At 39.2% G+C, this 20403-nt stretch overlaps 1 protein-coding gene across 1 annotated transcript in view; it reads left to right on the plus strand.

Moving 5' to 3' along the window:
* Window positions 1-13542: 13542 nt before the first annotated feature.
* The window catches only part of LOC118112810 (gamma-aminobutyric acid receptor subunit alpha-2), a 35230-nt gene continuing 28369 nt past the window's right edge, over window positions 13543-20403 (plus strand). Inside the window, exons 1-3 of the mRNA XM_035162388.2 lie at window positions 13543-13914; window positions 14326-14410; window positions 17410-17525. Of these exons, the coding sequence (XP_035018279.2) occupies window positions 14340-14410; window positions 17410-17525 (187 nt within the window). The 5' untranslated portion in view covers window positions 13543-13914; window positions 14326-14339. The remainder of the gene's footprint in view (window positions 13915-14325; window positions 14411-17409; window positions 17526-20403) is intronic.

A 20403-nucleotide genomic window follows, 5' to 3' on the forward strand; every position in this document is an offset into this window, starting at 1 on the left:
CACTTCTGGAGTCTCAGGAAACAGTGTTTGAGTCAAAGTGATCCATTCTTCAGACGTAATAAAACAACAGAAAAAAACACAACATTCCTCCATACTGCCCGTGTGGTGTCATCCAAGTGTCCGCAAGCCCTGACATTCGACTCAAAACAAGGTCATTTACACCAGGTTTTAAGCCTAAAAGTCCACTACCGGAAGTAGAAAAGCTAGCGGATGAAGGCACACAAATGCGCAACCCGCGTTTGCGTGGTGTTCGAGTGTCCCCGTGCGTACGTGAACGGTATCAGAAGACATTTAGGCCAAAAACACAGTGTAAATGATGCTGTTTAGAGTCGAATTTAAATGTCGGGGCTTGCGGACACTGAGATGACACCACACGAGCAGTATGGAGGCAATATATTTTGTCGTTTTATTACGTCTGATGAAGAGGTCACGGTTGACTTCAATTGTATTGGATTCTACTCTAATAAAGTTTACCCCTGAGTAGATAATGAGGGAATTTTTATTTTTCTGTGAACTATCCCTTTAAAGCTCATTTATGCTGCCTTTACATATGAAAAGAGATATGTCTGTTTCAAACAATGTAATCATCTCTGAACACATACTTCCATACGTCCTTTACGTTGGCATACAATGGATCCACAAGAGGGCAGCACAGAGTTGAGAGTTTCTGACAACAACAAACTCTTCAGGTGTGTTTCAATTCAGGAGCTGCATCCTTCGGAGGACGCAGCCCACATGGGCCAGGTAGACTGCGAAGGCTTAACTGAAATGAGATGGTCTAGTCTACAGAGGCTTTATGTAATCAGCTTCACCAGCTAGTTTTAAAGTCCCTTTGTTTTTTAACATTTGTATTGTTCGATTGAGTTGAAACATGATACTACAGCATGTGTCTAGTTGCTTGTCGGAGCCATAACCTCTTTAATCTCCTTGTTGAAATTTCTTCCTCGTTGTCTCATGGTTGTCTCACTTAAAATATTGGCTACACTGCCCCCCACGACCTCCTGTGGTACTGCTACGATTTGTCTGTTTCATCCACATCTGTAGGTTTTCAGTCGACATGCACAAAATCGAACAAAATGAATGAATAGTACAGACAGAAGGTTCATTCCGTTTCCATATATATATCCAACATTGAGCATTAATGAGCCTTTAGTGGATGGGTTAGGGTTGACTCGTGATTGGTCAAGCATGCATATCGGCAGGACCTTAATATTGCGGCTCCATCCCCTGATCACTACTACGCAGACTGGCTTTCATATCCAATATATTTTAGCTTAATTTGTGGATCTTTATTTACCGTCTATAGTATTTCCTCATTAATCAGGATCTTGAAGTATCTGTGATTATAATGTTGACACAGGAATCACAAAAATAAGGCTCAACGAATAGCATGCATTTCCTTTTGGCCTCGTTTTGTTCTCCATTATTCACTGGAGAGCGTTTGTAGGAGTTACAGGTTAAGGTCGGTGGATGAGCTCAGCTCCACTGTACACCTGACTAAGATGTCATGTGACTAAGGTGGGTGTGGGGACTCGTGATGTAGTAGGCGCCCAGTTTCCCGCTCTAATAGCCATATCATCCATGGAGACATGGTTGTTGGCCACTGTCGTTCGTTTGGTCTAACAGGAGTTAGGATGCTGCCCCTGTGGTGAGAAACACCAGTGCTGATGGACAGATCAAGATGCCTGCCGCCGCTCGCCTCTCCTCAACGCAGTCATGTGTGAAATTGATTTTGCAGTTACCTCCCTGTTGGTCCCTCACTCTACCCCCTTGTCTCTGGCTCTCACAACAGTGTACAAAAGACATCTCATCATAGAAACACAGAACATCCATGTACTAATGAGGACTCTGTCAACAACAGATTGATGTTCAGTGTTTATGCTGCTCTAAATGTGCGCATGATTGATGGAGCTGCCAACAGCAGGTTGTGGGCTTTTCTGTTTCTTACTTTTTTTATTTTTTCTCACCAACATGCTGTTCTGGATGACAGGCAGACAGATAGTTAGAGACCCTGCGCACGCACGCCGCAGTTGTGACAGCTGACACAGGGCAGGTTTGTGGAAAGTTCAACAGCATCCTGAGATCAAGCTCTCAATTAATCATCGTCATCTCAGCTGTCGAAACGGTTCAGAAGCTTTTTCACAAACTAAATGGTGCAGATGGTGTAAAATGGGACATTCAGTGTATATTGGAGCAGTGGTGAAGGAAACCACAGCGCAACACTCCCTCTAGTGGCTCAACTCTCCCCATTTATTCTGAACACAATGCTGTGAGAGGAGGTGCTTTTCACTTTAACACTAATCAAAGGGTACAAGTGCTACTTGTATAATAATCCTGCTTGTGACTACCAGAACTGTTGGAGTCACAGTGTGCAGGATACAGAGACTTAAATGTAGATTACTGACACAGGACACTTTTGCATATTGCATTGCATATTGTTGATCTCATTAAAAAACAACCAAATTATACCAGTGAAATGAAAATCAAGCAAAATTTTCAAAATAGATTTATATATTGACAAAAATGTGGTTGAAATTTCAATTCAGTCCTTTGAAAGAGCATTTCAGTTTTTTTATTAGTTGTTCAAAAGCTTGTTTTGCTTTAAAATAATTCTCTCTTACTGACTTTATTATATGGATATTATTTTAATTTTAGTGTCGGGATATAAAAAGGTACTGAATGTAAAGGTAATCTGACTCGCCTTATTCTTGAGAAAATAAACAGAAATTCCTTACACTCATAACTCATTGACTTAAAAATGTGTATGTTTATGTTCCATGGTAAAAGAGCATTTTAAATATCCCGGAATCCATTACTCTATTAATGCTTTAAATTATACCCTTTGCTTTCTGATTATACAGTAGTTATCTAAAAACACGTGAAAATATGAATTTGATTCACTACAAACAATATAAATCAAACTCTACCAGATTCATTTTGAATCTTAGTTCTTTCAGGCCTTTTTGAACAACTTTTATGATGACAGTCTATTTACAGACACAACCCAGAGAGTAGGATATGTGTCCAAAATCTGATCTCATCCCTGAATTGATTGTTTCTGTACAATTGTTTAAAAAAACATTGATATGTGAATTTGCTCTTACCAAGTCAGTCAGTTGCGATTACTCTAAAACATGGATGATACACTGTGGTGATGATGAATCATTTCAAACCTGAATTATTTGCATGTTGATTGTCTTATCCCGCTCACACTGTACAGAACGCAAGGACATCTTGATGATAGACCACTAGAGGGAGCTAAATGCCATCACATGGTTCAGTACACCATCAACAAACTGGCTGATTCACATTTGATTTAATGTCTGAATTGAAAGATGGAGGAGATTTTCTGTGTTAAACAGCGATCATAATATGAATGGATGGGCGGGGGGTTAAATAATCCTAATCATCCTTTTAATTTCTGAACTGTGCAATGACAGATTACTTCCACTCTTTTATCACTTTTTGTCTGATGCTGTATTCGTCCCATGTGACACCGTTATCTCTTCTAACAGTCCTCTGGGCTCACTCCTCGTGCAGCCTGTGCATCTTAGTGGTTGAATGTGTAACACGACCTCACATAACCCAGTTTTTGGAACGCTACAGGGCAAAAACCCATCTACAGTAAGTGCACGCCCATGGAGGCTGATAGGATAATGCAGTTTGCAATATAGCCTACCTTCAATATATACCAAGTTAGATGACAGTCATTATGAAGAATTGAAGAAGGAAAGCATGTCACTGATTTCTTTTTTGTGTTTGTGTCACAACATTTATGCACAGAATGTGAAGAGCCATAAAACCCTCATCTTATCTGCTGGTGCATCTTTGCACTGGTGGGTTTCAGTGATGTGGAACAATGATCTGTGGAGTCATGATCCTGATTATACTCTTGATGATAATACTCAGTAGGATCACCACTTAAAGCAATATTTAGACGATCAGATAAGCCACACACAGACAGCAATAACTGTAAACAACTGCATAGAACATATGTACACAACCTTCAATGGCTTCCTTACATAAACCAATGCTGCATCGAAGACTCATTAAAATGCTTCTCCACTATGTAAGAATTTAAGAGACACTTAATTAAATAATTCAACACCTAATCAAACACTAACAGACCCTGGAGTTGTACTAATATTTTGATAAAGGTGCAGATCTTGGAATGCTCTGGTTTGCAGATGATTTTCCGCAACATTGGCCGATGGAAACTGACTGAAAAATTGTGTTCTAAAATGTTGATGCCAGGTTGTATTTGTCTCAAAGCTGACAACAAACTACAGTTGTAACTGTAGATTATTCCAATTTGAACTCTTTGTCATCTGCTCAAGTTGTTACAGTCAATATGCTGATAAAGATATTTTTTTGAACTGATGTTTAATTTATTAGTCCTTATCTATTGCAATGTTTTGAAGAAACACAATTAAACCTGTCAAACAAAAGCCTGTTCATTGTTGTATCTTATTGAATTTGCCTAACACTTACTGTCGCTGCTGATTCTGCTCGTTGAACATGGAGTTTGTGGGAATACAGAGGGTGTTACACTAAGGCCAATGTTTGTGGTTAATTCCAACTTTTTAAGATTGTGCATGAATATGGGGGGTGGAGCTTCTGAAGGAGCAGTGAAGGGAGGGGTGTGTATGTTTTCAAATATCAACATGGTGTAAATAACGCCATTTCAAGTTGAATGTGCATGTCGAGGCTTCTGGACACTTGGATGACACCACAGGAGCAGTATGGAGGCAGTTTATGATTTTTTTCTGTTGTTTTTTTTAAGTTAGGGACTGACCTATGAGACAAATTGTGATTTGTGAATATGGGCTATACAAATACAATTTGATTGATTGATTGATAGTTACTTCAATTGTGTTGGATTTGGCTGCAACACTGTTTAACCTGAGACTCCAAAAGTGTCCATGCCCCCCCCCCCCTCCATGAGTAGATAATGAGTGCATTTTCATTTGTAGTTGAACTATCCCTTTAAGCACATGTAAGCTGTTGACTATAACAAGCACAACAGTGTAGGAAAGACTGAGGCGGGTGTTGGATGATAATTATCATCTTCCTTCAGCACTGTGTAACATTGTTAAGAAAAGCGCTGTTTATTGTTACATCAAACAGCCCCTTTCACATGACACATAGTAATTAGACGTATTGTTACCTCCACCAAGGAGGTTATGTTTTCACCCCTGCATTCGTTTGTTTGTTTGGTTGTTTGTTTGTAATCAGGATTCCACAAAAACTACCGAACAGATTTCAATGAAACTTGATGGAAGGATGTGGGTCATCGAAGAAACCATTACATGTTGGATCTAGATCAGAGGGAGGATCCGGGGATGTTTTTTCACTTTATTTAACATTGTGAGATTTTTCAACATTCTCATAGATATATACCAGGGGATAATTCATGGAGCTTTATGAAAAAATCTGGCACATTTATGGAAGTGATATCTATGAGTATTTGGAGGTATTTGCTCTACTGAGTGCCATTCTTGTTGACACGAGAGATAGCGTCATATCAAATCACCATTAAACACTTCCACTACATAAACCTCCATCTCTCACAGGAAAACTAGCCATGCTAACCGTAGATGTGCCAGTGCTATGATATGACTACATTCACAAGCGTCAGTAAAGCTGCTTTGCTGCTCTTAGCTAAAAGCTTGCAGACATATAGTCAGATATAGAAGGCTAATGTGATAAGCTTGCATTGGGGAGAACAAGTGCGGATGTTGACCGGACGTACTGTAAATGTATCGTTAGCATGAAAGACACCACCTCAAGAGCATATGACGTATAATGGAATCTGAAATACTTCTTTGCTGTATGTAGACATGGTCAACAACCTCTTACTCAGCATCCAAGAGAATCAACACTGATCCCCAAAAAACTGTGCATACGTATCAATGTGTTTGGATAAAGGACATAACTCAAATCAGATCTCAAAAATGTCACTGCAACAGTGTATAACCAGAGCAGAAGACAAAGACAGAGCTATAAAAGCCTCTCCTCCCTCCTCTCCCTCGTCCCCTTTCCTTCCCTCTGTTCATGCTCAGAAAACAGCAGCTGGTCCCGCAGCCTGCCAGGTTTCTGTCACAGCTCATCACATGCAAAGCTGGTGACCACCGTTGGTCTCCTGCCAATAAAAAATGAAAAATAAAAATAACTTTTATGTTTCTTTTGACGAGTGGTAGTATCAGCGTCAAGGAGCTGAACAGTGTAACACTTATCATGGACTCAGTCCCTCCACTCTCTGATACAGGTCATTACAGAAAAACTGATCATTGTTTTATATCAACACAGGATTCAATGACTTCATTTATTGTGAAGGCAGCAACTGTATGTTATTACGTGATTATCAAATAATGACAACATAATTATGGATATTTTATTCCATTTATGCCAACAGATCCCCACTAAATCTTAGATACTGGACCTCGAAGTGACCTGTTTACAGCAGAGATGAGCGTGTCCCAGTCAAAAATGATAAAACACTTGCACCTTAATATAACTTAAATTTGTGCAAATCCAATGCCAGTCTATATACAGTTTTAGTTAGTTACAGCTTTAGACTTTCTGGGTATGACAATATCAAACTGAACAATTTCAACCTGTACTTTCAGCTTTTTTGAATTTGTATTAATATTAAATGTGAGTCATACAATGCTGTCTCCACAGTATGAGACAGCAACAAAACAAAGTGAAATGAGTTCATAGGAGCTGACAAACATAATGAGATGCACATGCAGCTGGCGTCTCTTCCTGCTCAGGTAGAAACTAAAGCAGAGGAAACTAAACTGTCTCACTGATTTACTTTTATACTGTTAAATACAGAAGAACAGAAAATCTGTGTTACAGTTGAGAGGGATTAGGTTGTTTACATGCAGTAATGAATAAATAAGTAAAATATACTGACACTAGTATAATTATAAAACCTTTATTTTATATTATACATAATAATTAGAGTAAAGACACATTTTACATGAGTTTTGACAAATACTTTCATCTCAAACCAGACAGCTTGCATTCATTAAAATGTTTTATGATGACAAAAGAACCACAAGCACAAAGTTATACCTTCAAGATGCTAAACAGTCTTTTCTAGTTTTATAGAGAAAATAACAAAAACATCTAAAGTGATAGAAGTAGAAAATCAATCCTCACAGAAATCAGTGTAAAAAGTTGTTGATGTGAGAAACACGAACATTTACAGGACTTCAACACCACGTGACATCAGCGGTTTCATTACTGTTCTTTTACAGGGAAATCATCTTTTCCCCTTTTTCACAAACTACAGAACATTAACACTGAGAACTGACTGATAAATGAGCAGAGAACATTAAAGAGTGTCTAATTCTGCACCATCTAGTGGCTGTTTGAACTAAAGCAGCAACAGATACTGCACTGTAATGTACCAATAAACTTTAAAGCTGCCTATGTCTGCCTGCTACTGCCAGCACCAGTCATCATAGACATGACCTACATGCTGTACAAACACTGAAGGTTAAACATCTGTAGCTTTACACAGGAAACAAAACACTAATTAGATTATATTTATTTGGGCAAATCGTCTTTATCCAATGCAATGAAAGGTTAGATTTTTTTTTTTTAAATGAAGAGAGAAAGGGTCAAAAGATCATTAGTACAAAAGGTAAGTTTCAAAGAGAAAAATACTAAATTCTTTATATCAATCTGCATATGGTCAAATTAACATCTGTAGAGCATATCTAAATATACTGGAATAAGCAAAATAAGATACATTTAACTTCAATTTTAACTACGGGCTGTTCATACTGTTAGATTAAATACAAGTTTGACACCACTTTTATACACTTCTATTTAAAATCAGAGGAAGAGACTGAGATAGGAGGAATCACTGGAAATGTCATCTTACAATTCCAGGCCTGTTTGTACCATACAACAGTTTTCTTCCTAGAATGAACAATAAATTACAGTTCGTAAACTGCAGGGTTTCTACCTACGGGATGTAAATATCTTTTTTTGCATAACCATGTTTGACAAATGAGAGATGTAGTGGCCACTCATGTTTTTATACAAGCCATATAGGAGGTATATTACATACACACATATACTTGTAAAAAGGTATTTGTGCCAAACAGTATTTCTTTATCAGCTTTGTAGCATTTAAGTGACACAAAATAAAAACCTCACATACAGATCTAAAAATGTCCTCTGCTGAGTTTCTCTGCTGCTCTGTGAGACAGAGATGTTTTCAGCATATGACAGCGTGCTATGGAAACCAGGTGTGAGAGCCCACGGTTTAGCTCGCTGCTGTTTGTACACACGGGCTCAGCAGTTAAATTTAGCCGTGGATAAAAAAGGAATTATTGTAGACACTCTGCAGCTGAAGATGGCAGATGCAATATGACTGCCAAAACGCTGGCTTTAGTTTCCTTGGTAACCTGAGGGAAATTAGCCACGGCGAGTGCAGAAAACTCCTGCTACATAAAAAGCATTGGCAAAGTCATGAGAGTGACCTTTTAATTTTGATAAGCTACCTGTGATTCATCTATTGCATTATATAAGATACAGAAAATAGGATGCCGAGATTTGGCTGTAGTGTTTTGCAACAGTGAGATCATCTGGCAGCCGATAACGTGAACTCTGCGTGAACTTTTATTTGTCTCCATCTGTGGTGCTCTGGGCTCAGGGCTGAGGTGTTCTGCACTGAAACACACCCTGATCCTTGAAACCATCTGTAAGCATCAGCAGGAATATATGGGGGACATTTAATCATTTTATTTTAATTCAATGTCACATATCATGTGTCTAATTTCATGTGTCTAAATTCTGCTGGTTTCATAACTGACATCAGAAGTCCTACAGACAATGTCTTTTAAAATAAAGGCATTATTATCCATTTTTAGTGATTTATATATTTTATTTATGTCTTTTTCTTATTATATTCTATTCTATTTATTTGTATTTCATTTTCTATTACAAAATAGTACCGATTGCTTTTATATGTGTGTGTCTTTCTACTGAAATACATAAAAAAAAACAGTCAACAATTAAATATTAATCATTTACAGTAAAATAAATCTGTGATATGTGTTTTTATATGACTGTCAGGATCCATGCTCTCTTCCTGAGGGGACAGTATTTCATTTCAGCAATACTGCTATGGATTTGAAATGAAAACACACTTTCTCCATAAACCTCGATGTATCATAGATTTTGAACAGTTAATACCATGTTCTATTTTTGTCTCTGGTTGAGTATGATATTTTCCTCCAACCGCTGCATTTTTCTCAACTGTCACGCGTGCACATAAACATGTCCATTTGTCACCTCTTACATATTGATTTACATGCCTTTCCCCCGAGCGGACATCTTGGCATTTTGTCAACTGCAGGTGTAACTAATAACATTAGCGACGGCTGCATCCCATTTAGTCGTTCCAGCGTAATGATGTGTCAGCTGCTGGGATTGTGGGTTTGACAAACAGTTTCTGAGGGTGACCTATCTCTTTAAGAGTGTCAGAGCCCCTCGATGGGCTCCTCATCTTTTTTCTCTCACAACATCTTTCTTCTGCCATGCATGACTTGTTGCCGAGGTAACAGGCCTGAGAATGGTTTTAGCATTTCCAGCTCTGCCTGGGGAATCAACTCATGCTGACACACAACTGACAACAGCACGTTGTACGACTGGCTCAGGTATATCCTCCCCAAAATGTCAGCACAGTCGCAGACCACCTGGTGCCACTATATAATATGAGAATCAAATCAAACACACAAGGATATATTGTGTGTGTGTGTGTAGCTTTAACTTCATACAGAAAGTCAAACCTGGGGATGGAAACATTTGTGTAGCTGCTACAGTCACTTTCCAGGTCTGTGTTGATGAGTGATGTCTGGAACATTACCGTGTCTCTCCAGCAGAGGACGTAATGTGTGTGCATGTGTAAATGTGTGTGAGCGTGTGCGTGCATGTGAGTCATATCACCCCACATGGCTATTAAGCAGTTTATTCTGTTCTACAACAAATACACAGACAGCCCTTATGAGGTATTGACTCTATTTAGATGCACCGATTCATTTTGGATTGTTTAGATGCAGCAGCTCGCTTTTCCTTCACCAGTTTTTTTGATTGAGCTGCTCCCCCACTTACTGAGAGCACATCAGTCAGCCGCTGCCTGTCTGAATCTGCATTTGAATTGCTCCCTTGGTATTCTCACTGTTTACAGGTAATTTGCTGTTGGAAACTAGAGGCTGTAAAAAAAAAGGGTTAATGGACATGTCTGGGTTACCAGCAAAAGGACAGATGGGAGTTATCAGCCTCCCATTAATCATACTTACAATGAATTACACTGCATATTTGGATGGCACTATTTGTATTAATGTGTGTCATCAGGAAAAATGTGTGTTGTAAAACTATCTATTATGATTAATCCGGGACAGTTCTAAGATATCTCCCTTCGTCACATCACATTTCAGGGTTTTCCTTGAAACCATGCCGACCATGTAGAGGTGAAATAATGATCTTTTTTAATAAAATATTCACAGCCACCTTTCACCCTGAAATTATTTGCTCACCGTCCTCTGCATGGACCTGATCAATATGCATTGTCACTCAAAGTGTCCAACTGGGACACACGCAGGCCTGGCGGTAGGCTGAGTATGATGCAACATCTTGCAATAAACAATGTGCTGTAAGACTATGTAACCCAGAGGCTAGCAGCGCGAGTAAAATCTAAGTTCAGAGGAAAAAAAGAAACACATGCAAAACCATGACAACACAGTTTAACAAAATGAGAGATTTGGTATTTTTCCCCTTTTGTCCTTGATGCTGTTGCCTTTCCCGAGCGTGTGTGTCCTACCTGCCTTCTTTGCTTGACCTGATGATGGGCCCGAGGGTCACCATATTGAGATGACCTGCGTCATCGATCACCTGTCACAGCTATGGATTAGAGCTGAGATTAATGGGACAACCCTCTAATCAGAAGCATAGCAGAGGAAGGCAGTGACTGCTTGATAATGGTCCGACCCCTGGGGTCCAGTGAGGTCTGTTTTGATCTGTGTGTGTGTGTGTGTGTTGGAGGGCGTGGGGGATGGGGGGTTCAGACTAAAGACTATAGTTAATTGGAGATGGCCGGGTCAGTGGTTTGGGTTAAGGTTAGAGGAAGTCTCCAGGAAATGAATGAAAGCCTCTGAAGTCATGGAGACAGAATTCTCTCTCTCTCTCTCTCTCTCTCTCTCTCTCTCTCTCTCTCTCTCTCTCTCTCTCTCTCTCTCTCTCTCTTTGTGTGTGGTGTGCTCTTTTATCCTCTCTCTTCAACCTGTCACTGTATCTGCCACAGTTACCAGATACATAGACTTGTATTTCTCTATGTTGCTTATTAAACCTGAGTCTTCTGTTATTCATATAAAACACTTTTAGAGTTTCAGGGGTAAACAGAGTTTCAGCCAAATCCAATACAATTGAACTAACTGGTGACTCTGAAAATGAAATGCCTCCATATTGTCCCTGTGGTGTCATCCAAGTTCCCGTAAGCCCCAACATTCAAATTTGACTAAAAACAGCGTCATTTACACAAATGTTTTTTTCTTTTGTTATTTTACATTTGTGATCACCATTTACTTTAATTGTATTGGATTTGGCTGCAACACTGTTTACCCCTGAAACTCACTGGGTGAACTATCCCTTTAACTTAACCTGCACTTACTTCTATATTATTTTTCAGTCGATAAGCTACAAGGAATTCTAACAAATTACCAAAAGAAATGACATGGTTCGTCATCTAAGTCAAAAAGTCCACTCCATCTTCTGACTCACATAAAACAAATGAAACAAAGCACAGTAACATGACACTTTCCCTACAAAGTCAGGAATTAATGGAAACAAAACACCAGAGACTGACCTTTGTCATTAAATGAATACATGGTGGAATTTAGGCATTAATGTAAAGACTAAACAAAAATACTTAATTAATCAGTAGCATGTACACTAGCTTGTAATATTACATGTGAAACAACAGTTCAGAGGAGAGAGTGACAGGGGATCTGTAGTTGGATGTTGGATGAAGCTACATTCATTTATCCAGTAAAGATGTGGTGCTGAAAGAACAGCTCCTAAAGACGTCCATGTAGAACATGTGGCACAATTCAAGAACAATGTCATGGAAACAGTTTGATTTTTATATAATTTATTTTCATCAGTGAGTTTCTGGTTTAAAGGTGATTTGACGAGATGATCCTGCACAGTGTCAACGCTAAATCTACAATAGGCTGACTATTTCTGCCACAGTTCAAACTGTAGTCCTAGCAACAACAAAGTATCAAGAGGGCCATTCGTTCTCTCTGTCTCCCCCTCTCACACAAACACACACATGCAACAAAGACAAACACCTTTTCTTTAATCCAGTTGATGGTTGGACCCGCATGTTGATTTTGTGATTCTGCCCATCGAGTTGATATCGAGACTTCTCCTTACATTTGCTTTACAGCAGCTGAACAGTTAACCTTCAAAAATATGAATCAATCAGTCAGTTTGACATCTAAGACTGTTTTGAGGAGCTCCTTCTATTATTATTGGAATGTTTAAGGATTTTCCATCTCAGAAAATATAAAGGTCCAAATTGAAAACAAGGTAAATAAATCAAGGTTCTGGTGAGTCTCAATACATATATCGAAGTACATCACTCACAACATGCCACTGTGTTGAAAAGTGGTGGATTCATAAAACTGTTTTTAATCTGCTAAGGTAAGGAAGGGATTGGTATCAAAATAAATCATTTTTGGTGGGAAAAATATTCTGTAACACTGGATCAGAAGGGTGTAGCCTATTAGCTTGCAGGCATCGCGACACAAATTCACACTTGCGAGAGTGAATAAACATGCTGATTTGGTTTCCAGGCTACTAGCCACAGAAAGGAAGCAGTATAAAACATAAAAAAAGAAGCACTCGTCCATATGCATTGCATCCACTGCTGCAACACTATGTCACTATAGAGCAATTTTTACCTCAGGTTCCGCCAACCACAACTCACTGGTATACTTATCTGAAACCTTATAATGTCGCATGCATGTTGCATACTTTTGACTATGGGGGATCTTTTTGTGGCTCGTGTCAGTTGTTTTGGACAGTGTGCATTTGTTTCTTCTATATTCATTTCAGAGAACATTTCTTGGAGCAACCTATTTCTCAGAAATCATGCATCTAAAATTTGGTGATAGGGTGACTTGTCCCCGTGTGTAAAAGACAAAGAGTATATTGAGTTTGTATCAAACTCATTATACTCCATTTCCAAACTTGCCATTTCCATCAGGACAATCCAATGACAATGTTTTGTCTGTTTTTGCATAATCAACAGGCCACTGTGTTATTGACCGAGACTGGACACAACATCCATGAGCATCCTCGCATTCCAAGATCTGAGCTGGAGGAGGAGGAGGAGGAGGAGGAGGCTCAGTGGAAACCAAACTACCTCTAGGACCCAGTGTCTCTCCTCCTCCTCAGCCTTTGTAGTTTTTGTGTGGAGATGAGGGAGACTGAGATGTGCTCCTTGCTTATCACGATTCACATCGAGCTGCTACACTAAGCTGAGGAGGATGCCGAGCAGGGCAATCTGAAGCCAGGATCCTCTCCCAATATACTGCTTGGGTTTTTTTATTTTTTTTTATTTTATTTTTTATTTTTTAGTTGATATTTCATTCCATTTTTTTGTTATATATTCTTCATATGAGATTTGAGGACACAATGAAAGCCAATGCATTCCGCGTGCATTCCTGCTGCTGGCTGGGACTATGATTTATCAGCAGCTTTGTTCTCATGACAGACCTGCGCTCGTTCACTCTCACTTACACACCGGGAGCGAGCGCTGAATTCTCCTTAACTTTCCTGCATCTTCGACGACCCCAGCTGCAGCAGGTACTTTGTGCACCTGAGGTGAGTCGGCTCTCCCCCACGGCCACAGACACAAAGGATGAAACCCTGTAGTCTTATTTATTATGAGAGGGGATGCAGGGGGAGCGTGGGAGAGCAGCTCCTGCACATTCTTATTGTCTGATATTATTGGCTATTTTCTGCATTTTATCGTGTAAATCGCGGCTTGAAACGGATGCACCGACTTGATCCAATATTAATGTTGAGCGAGTGGAGGCGTGGGACGTGTCAGTGAATACTAATTACTGTCAGTGGCTGTCACCGCTGCTGCTGCTGCTGTTGCTGCTGGTTCTTCTCACCCCCTCCTCATGTGCGCTAAAGGGAATCCCCCAGAAATAAGTGATGGTTATAAAGATCGCACAGTTCACATCTGAAGCCGGTTTCACTGATGCTCGGCTGTCCTGTTGTGTGTAGGTGTGTGAGCAGCCATGTGGAGCAGAGGGAGCGCGTCTCTACTCGTCTTCAGCCTGCTGGTGCTCACTGCTCTGTGGACGACCAGGTGAGTCTGGGGGCCTCACAGGCCGAGCATCACACTCTGTGTCTCATGGGGGGAGACCCCGGGTCAGACTGATAATATTGATAAGAAATGCGGCCTTTTCGTGGACAACACAACTACCAATAATTTTGTAAAAAAGCATCATTAGAATTCTAACCTGTTTGTTTATTTTTTTTAAACTAAGGCAAGGTATTCACTAATGGTTTTCACATATGTCACGTTATCACATCATGTGTCTTTTGAATTCATCAGAATGAACTCCTCACACTGGAACACAGGTAAAAATAATAATAATAATAATAGCCTAATAATAATAAACTGCATTTACAAGTTACAAGGTACAAGTTCAAAATAAAAAAATTTAAGGCAAACAATTAAGAGCAAAAATACAAATATAAAAAATGTTACAGATGACAAAAAGAGTACCCTGAAAACAAAATAAAACAAAACACTGTAAAATGATCAAAATAGACAGTAAGATCAGAACTGGGAGAAAGCACACCCATAAAAATGTGCCTTCAAGAGAGGTTTAAAAATGGACAAGGAGTTTGCCAGGTGGATCTCCTCAGGGGAGATTGTTTAGCAGCCCTGACAGAGGAGGCCCGCTCACCTTTGGTCCTCAGTCTGGTCTGTGGACTGGTGAGTGGGCCTCCTCTGAGGACCTCAGGTTACCACCAGGCACATATAGTGTCAAACGATCTGAAATGTACTTGGGTGAAATCAATTCTAAAATTTATAGGAAGCCAATGAAGAGAAGCTAAAATTAGAGCAATATGTGTTCTTTAGTGAGACGTCTGGAAGCTTTTGTGAATGGCACACAGGAGAGTGCATACCTCCAACAGTCCCCTTAGGAAACCACATTTAAATTCACTAGATCTGGATTTTTTCATGGATCTGCACCAAATACATGCACACATATATTTCAGTCACCTAAACATGCCCTGTTTTTTTTCATCAAGATCCATGAATTATTCCCCTAAAACTTATCTCACAATGTTCGAGAAAGTAAAACAAATTCCTGGATCCACCCCATGATCCAGATCTGTAACAAAAATGTTACGAGTTTCTTCTTTTAATGAGTTTCTTCTTCTTCTTTTCTTCCCTTATTTATTCACCATCCTTTGGTGGGAATCTGACCAATAACCTCTTTGGCAGAGATAAAAACAAAGACGACCACTGTAAGAATCATTGGGGATAATTTAAATGAGGTCATTTAATCACTGTTGAGGCCTAATGATCAAGTGAAGTACACAAGGCCTACAGAGAATTTCTGTGGGACTGCCAAATGGCAATTTTACTGTCTGTAGTGCTATAGGTCTTTTCACAGCAGATGTCACAGCAAGATAAGCACAAGTGAAAATGACAAGATAGGTTTTGCTCATTTTTAACTTTCAAATTAGTAAAATTTTATTTCCTATAGTGCTATGTGCAGCACATTGGTTCGCTCAGCCTCTTCTTGCTGCTCTCTCTCTCTCTCATACACACAGACAGCACACTCGCATGTCATACTCAGACAGGCCAACCAAATCCCACTGCATTAATGGGACAGTGGATGGTCAAAAAATCCCTTAAGTTTTTACCACTCCTGTCATTTTCTTCACCGCGCCTCTCTGTGTGTGCCCATCATTCAGGGTGTGCATGGATACGTGCTGCACGTGGACTGGGCTCACTGGCCAGCCACTGCTCAGCCCCACCAAACAAAACCTTGTTTATCAAAACGACGCAAAGCCTCAGAGCTGTGGGATATTTATTATTACATCTTTTAATCTGGAACAAAGTATAGGCTACTAAAAATTGAAATGTTTGCTGTGGAGATGGACCTTTTTGAAGTTTTGCAATGCATCTGAAGAATGGGAAAAAAATAGCAAAGTTTCTCTCTGGGATTTTTCCTGCAGTAATTTAAGGCTGGAGTCTGTGTCCTGCTAACAACTAGACTAACACCATCGAAGATACAAACATGCAAGCAGCATATGTTACTGCATTTGATACAACTTCGATTTTCTTTTCAAACGTAAAAGTCAGCAGTTCAGGCTTTGCAGCTATTTTGCCACTGGTTGGTTTTGTCTGTTCAAGTGGGAGCTACTGCTTTTAGAAATGTTTGATATTTATAACTTACACGCAGAGGAGACCCTAAAATAAAAATATCTAATATATATAATAATTCATCAGTATATGTAACATATGAGCTTAACTACAATAGTTAGGAAATCTGACTAACGTGCTAGTTAGCTTCTTGCTGCTAGTTAGCTACTTCGTTAGCTAACGTTAGCAGTCTAATGTTAACATAAAAACTACCTGAACTGTTTATCTATAGGTTTATGGATGATCATAAAACAGCCTGAACATATGTGTATATATATACAATATATACAACTCATACCGATGAGTGTGATTTTAAATGTGACTGTTGCTTTTCAAGAGAGCACATTTGAAAATATGAGATACAATATTCTTAGCCTAGCAGCAGCAGTAAGTCGGCTCCATTAACCCAATACATTCAGTAATGGTAATTAGAGAAATGTGGTCCAAACAGAAAATACTCTGATTTGTAAAATGATTAATATGTAATATTCTCTTTTCCTGCTTCAAGTAAAATATGCCCATAACCTGAGGCTGTTACAGCAGGGCTGTCGACGGAGGTGATTTCGTCTTTGATAATGTTTATCTTTAATGTAGCACCTTATCTGAATTTATTTACCATGAATCTCTAGCACTGATTAAATTAGCATATTCAGTTGTGTTTTGGCTCTGAGATCAGATGGCACACAAATGTTCTGCCTTGAACTGGGTCATCCGTGTGTAACAATGTGCATGTACTGTATGTGTGTGTCTGTGTGGGCATGTATGGAGCCTCTGTCAGATGATAACCTCTTTTCTCTCCATAAATCAAGCCACTGAGGGAAACAGCTATGCATCTAAACACATTTAAAATGTAATCATAGGTTTGTTTGTTGAAGTTGGCCTCAGCTGGTCATGCTGTCGTGTGTCTGTGTGCCGACTAGATCAGTGAATGCCGACGCCGCATCTGATGCCTTCAAAACCAACATCACCCTGTTCACACGCATCCTGGACAGCCTGCTGGATGGATACGACAACCGTCTACGGCCTGGTCTGGGGGGTAAGGAACTGATGTGCTATAACTGGATGTGCAGAAGTATTATTATTCAAAATCTGTTCAATTCATACAGTCTAATTTTTGGTTATGAAACATCCAGTGTCTGAAAGGCTCATTTGGAGTGAGAGCATTTCATTTAACATCAGCTTTTGTTGTCTCGATAACCTTTGGCAGCAATCCCCTCGAGAATAAACTGACAAACACACTCTGTGCACAAAACATTTAGGTTATATAACCCTGACTCCACTTCCTGGAAAGTAACAGCAACCAAAGTGGCCACATTTAACCCTGCACATGGGTTTTATTCTTACTAGACTTCTTGCAGAAAATGTCCACTGAATTTGTCTGATATCTAACGGAAAAACTATGTTTACGTGCAACGACAGCAAATTTGACAGAGTATAATGTTTTAGTGATGTCTAGTTGTGCTCGATGGTTGTAAAGCTACTTAAGCTGTAAGGAAGATTCATAATATTTTAGATAATATTCTGGTCTGCCAGATATTATTATCACATTTTTATAATATCTGTTAGGAGATAGAACCAGACTCTGAAATTACAATATTGGGAGTAACTCCTGGAGAAGTGGAATTTTCCGGTGCACAGATCATTTTGCCTTTTTGTCATCACTGGCACAATTGTAAGTGTTGATTCAGTGATAATTCTCCAAGTCACTTCTACATTCTGATTGGTGGAAACATATTCCAATATATCTGCAGCTTGATGTCTCAGAGCATTTCATCTCCTACTTTAAACAAAATGTATCAAAAAATTCTTTGTGTCTTATTCTTAACATGAAATTATATATAATGAGTATTCATTCAAAGGGTATAATAGCTTTATAGAAGTTGTATGTTGTGATTTATGTCCGACCGCAATGTCAGTAAAATCACATTTTGGAATGGTTTGTATATTAAATTTGATTTTGTTGTATGAAGTACATATATTCTGCTATATTTACATAATGTAGATTATTATATTTAGAAGTTTTATTATCAATAGCCAGTAAAAGGTGAATTTCAGAGCCTCTGAGCCCTTTCATACATTATAAGCTGCATAAGCATAATAGGCTTCGATAGATCTCGATCCCACCTCACGTCAGACGACAGCCTTTCGTTAGTTGTGGAGAATCGTGTCTTCATATGTGGCCTCTTCTGGTGCCACTCGCTCCATCCTCACCTCTGCCATCATCAGCCATGTTTGGCATCTCATTTCCAGCTGGCCCCTCATCCCAAAGCTGAGCCCCTCCCTCAGGATGTGGTGCCATTTGAAATTCAAATTCCTGGGGCCATCAGCCCAGCCCAGGAGCTGCCATATGGGGAACAGACCTCCTTTAGCTTGGCAACGCTCAGCCTGTACAACTGGACCAACAGTAATGGGGCTGCTAGCTCATTTTCTGTGGAGGAAAAGCTCCAATCTAGAGCCTTTTACTAGAGTAAAGCATCAGTAGATATCTTCAGAACCTTTTTTCATCAAGTGTTGTTAAATACACCAAAATGATTACCTAATGCATATCTAGAAGATATAAACAGTTAGTATGTTTCTTGGTGTTTTGGGTTAGGCCCCTTGAATTGTTGTATAAGGTTAGATCAACAAACTTGTATTGATTTTTTAAAGTGAAAAAAAATGACATGACCTAACCATTCTTCAGCAATAGACAGATCTGAAGACATAAGTGAGATCTGATGTCTGAAATAAAACATTTAAATAAAACATTCAAACATAAATCAGATGCTTTTCTCCAAAGTGTCTTAAAGTACCGAGAGCACATATATTTTTATCAGACTGGGCCCCAGTGGGAGCTAGACCATCACTCACTGGGTAGTGGTAGTAACGCACTGTACCCATTAATGTACATGGGGCTGACGCCACACAGAGCAGAGTTCAGTCAGAGAAGGGAAAGTGAAATGACATCAGATGGAATTTTCCACATTGTACACACATTAGATCTGTATGTCTCATCTGTGGGAAAAACATGTTAACGCTTCCGTGGACTTGGGTTTATAACACATTTATAATGGCTGAGAAAAGAGCATCATCACAGCTGCACGTGTGTTCACTCATACATACTATATACATATTCAGGGGTAGTTTTCATGGTTCAAGTAACATGGCATAAAAAAGGAGGCTGAATTCCAATGAAGTGCAGCAGCATATTTATTGTATGTGCACTCTCTGTGTCAATAATGAATTCAACTATTTATTTACGGCTTCTCTGTGCCAACCATCTCTATTTTACTCTTTAAAATAAAAAAGTTTGAAGAGTAATTCCTGATCAGGGTGTGGACAAAAAAACATGGACACGTGTGTAATATAATGCAATTAATACATAATAACTAGACAACAAAAATCAGCCTAAATAATAGCACCAAAATACAAGACACTGATTCAGTTCAAATGAAAGTGAATCAGTGCTTAAAGACGGCACAATCAATAGCATGTCTGTTATTGGATTATTATTAGACTGTACATACAGTTGAATGGAAATATTGTTATTGTCGAACGTTTTATTGTATTAAACAAGAGATGTGAGTTTTACAGCCACTGAAAATCAAATGATGGAGATGGAAAAGATGAAAGTAGGGCAGAGGTTTTCAAGATGAACCCACATGTCCCCTTGGGGCTACTAGAGGGTTTCAGGGGAGAGAGAAAAAACAACTGTAATCGTTTCAACAATGAATGAATAACTGTTTGGGTTTAGGCTGCAGATTTCTCTTGAATTTATTTATAGCGTAATACAATATAACCACGCAGCTATTTGATGGCTAAATAGACCTATTTCTTTCAGAAGCAGAAACGGCATTTATAGAGCCTCTAATGTAACTACCATGGATTCGATTGTAATCCTAACTGCTTGAATCCTGCATTTCTTTCCAATACTT

Source organism: Hippoglossus stenolepis, chromosome 7 (assembly GCF_022539355.2).
Source record: "Hippoglossus stenolepis isolate QCI-W04-F060 chromosome 7, HSTE1.2, whole genome shotgun sequence".
Lineage (NCBI taxonomy): Eukaryota > Metazoa > Chordata > Actinopteri > Pleuronectiformes > Pleuronectidae > Hippoglossus > Hippoglossus stenolepis.